Source organism: Nicotiana tomentosiformis, chromosome 7, assembly GCF_000390325.3.
Source record: "Nicotiana tomentosiformis chromosome 7, ASM39032v3, whole genome shotgun sequence".
Lineage (NCBI taxonomy): Eukaryota > Viridiplantae > Streptophyta > Magnoliopsida > Solanales > Solanaceae > Nicotiana > Nicotiana tomentosiformis.
Genome location: NC_090818.1, coordinates 49,450,951 through 49,453,663, shown reverse-complemented (window position 1 = coordinate 49,453,663; position 2,713 = coordinate 49,450,951). Strand labels below are relative to the sequence as shown.

At 35.4% G+C, this 2,713-nt stretch overlaps 1 protein-coding gene across 1 annotated transcript; it reads left to right on the top strand.

The window, feature by feature from the left end:
- Window positions 1-825: 825 nt before the first annotated feature.
- Window positions 826-2,055, top strand: LOC104084661 (heterodimeric geranylgeranyl pyrophosphate synthase small subunit, chloroplastic-like). The gene is made up of 2 exons (XM_009588578.3): window positions 826-938; window positions 1,039-2,055. Exon 2 carries the CDS (start codon window positions 1,054-1,056, stop codon window positions 1,957-1,959), a length of 906 nt encoding a protein of 301 aa, XP_009586873.2. The 5' UTR covers window positions 826-938; window positions 1,039-1,053; the 3' UTR covers window positions 1,960-2,055.
- Window positions 2,056-2,713: the final 658 nt, after the last annotated feature.

Here is a 2,713-nt window from a genome sequence, read left to right as displayed (position 1 = left end):
TTGTTAAGATTTGCAAAATTTAAAGGGAAAACTACACCGTATAATTTCTCCTAAAAATAATATCATGTAAAATATATATTAAAATACTAATGTATAATATACATATTTTTATATATAATCTATTTATATTTTTTTATATATTTAACTAGCGACTGTAATTATTTTTAGCTGACCGTCCAAATATATAGGAGCGGGTCAGGGTCGTTGGGTATTTTGAAAGATACAAGTGGATTTATTTAATACAAATAATATACGTGTCGAATTAAGAAAATGCCACATGGCGAAGTTAAAGTTAAAAAATTGACCAGGTTAGTTCTGTTATATATAGGGGTAAGTTTTAGCCCAAAAACAAACGTTAAGGGCATTTACGGACCAAAATGTTAACTGAGGATATTTATGAACTATTTTCAATACGTTAGAAGTATTGTTGGCCCTTCTGTTAGATATAAGGATAAGTTTGAGCCCAAAAACTAACGTTAATGATATTTATGGCCTAATAGGTGAAAGAAGGGTAAAATTGAGTCATTTTCAATACCTTAGAGGTATTTTTGGCCCTTTTCTGTATAATCAAATTAAGCACCACTTTTAATAAAGGTGAATTTTCTTACGTCTAGGATCATTAAACTCACAATTGTTAGTCCACATGCATTTAATTTGTCCAATGACCCTTTCATTTTGTAAAATTATAAGATTTGAGAAACCACAGTGAAGACGCAAAATTAGAGCGCTTTTCTACAAAGTCTAAAGAACATCCGATCATATTAATATTAGGTATACCCAACTGAGATTAATTACAATAAGAATTTTAAAATGGAAGAAATAGAAAGGCAGAGACACAAGTCACAACAACACCTGTGGCTTTTTGGTGTTTTGCGAAATTCTAAAAACGTGAATCACAAGAAAAATAACCAAAAAATAAAAAAGGAGACTCGTACACGGTACACCCTTATTTTCAGTTTTTGTCTTCTTTTTTATATTTGTCAAGATTCCATACTTAAAGGTGATATGAGTTCATTTTCCATTTTAATAACATTTCAGATTCAAGAATTTAGCATGGCAAGGGTCTTTTGTTCTATCAATGGTTCAGCAAACCTCCCCACTTCAGTTAGGTGTTCATATTCATCATGTTACAAGCCAATGGTAGTTAAAATGGGCCATGATCAATCCTACCGGGCCTCCATCGAATCTGAAATTGAAGCCCATCTTAAGAAGGTCATATCAATTAGGCCACCTCAATCTGTCTTCGAGCCCATGCATTACTTGACGTTTACAACAACACCCAAATCCACAGCATCAGCCTTATGCGTTGCGGCGTGCGAGCTGGTAGGTGGCGAAAGGGTCCAAGCCATGGCTGCAGCATCAGCAATACATCTCATGCATGTTGCTACTTACACCCACCAACACATGCACAGTTCCGGGCCCAAGCCCGCAATCGACCACAAGTTCGGCCCGAATATCGAGCTTCTCACGGGAGATGGTATCATGGCCTTTGCTATTGAACTACTAGCCAAAGCCATGAACCCGGCCCGAGAGAACTCGAACAAGATCTTAAGGGTTATTACTGAGGTCACACGAGCTGTAGGGTCACAGGGATTGCTAGAAGGCCAATTTAGGGAGATAGAATGGAAGGAATCAGGCAATGGAGATGAGAAGTTATGGGAATACGCGTGCAAGAAGAAAGAAGGAGAGATTCATGCATGTGGAGCTGCTTGTGGAGCCATTTTAGGAGATGGAAGTGATGAAGAAGTAGAAAGCTTGAGGAATTATGGGGTTTATGTTGGAATAATACAAGGAATGATAAATGGAGTAGGAAAAAATAATTACAAGAAAAGAGTGGAAGAACTGAGAATATTCGCTATGAAGGAATTGCAGACACATTTCAAAGGAAAGAAGGTGAGGCCAATTGCTAGTCTTATTGAAGAGAGTTTCGTGCCTCGATCACAATGTGATCTTCTTTAGATTTTAGTTGAACTAATAATTGTCAGTAGTACATTTTACCTTTTCGTGCCTAGCTCGATCTATGTTTTTACCATAAGTATATTTTACCTTATTGTACTATCAGTTCTTTTTTAGCAACTTCATTACATAAAGTAATTAAAGCAAAAGAAAAGGCAAAACAAACAAATGAACAAATTCAAAGTGTTTATGAGGACAAGTGATATTGCTCAGTTGGTAAAAGCACCTACATCTACGATCGTTAGGTCCCGGGTTTGAGTCACGCTGGAGAGGAAGTGTGAAAATAATATAGATCCTCTTAATTTGGAATGAATTAAAAAAAAAGTATTTCTGAGTTAAAAAAATTGGATTATGATATGCAACTAAAATGATATTTGAGGCAACACTTCTCTAGATTTGTGTGGTCATGTCATTGATTCAACAAAATTGGACGACTTTAAATATGACGCGATTTACTTATTTGATACTCTAGTTTTAATTCAAAATTAAAATGGTGGGGTTCTAATATCATCATGATCATACATGACTATTACTATAAAGGCAAAGCAAAATAATCTCTAAATTAACGAGGCGGAAATGGATCCAAAAGAGATGATAAAGGTGCTTAATAGTTTACCCCTTAATTTTCTTTTGGCCACGATTACCAAGTGAGAACAGTGGTGGAATGGAGAAAGTGACAGAAAATGTTTTGTGTTTTCTGACTCAAATGGCAGTAATTAATTTTGATAGTATTACTAAGCAATATTCCCTGTGTTGC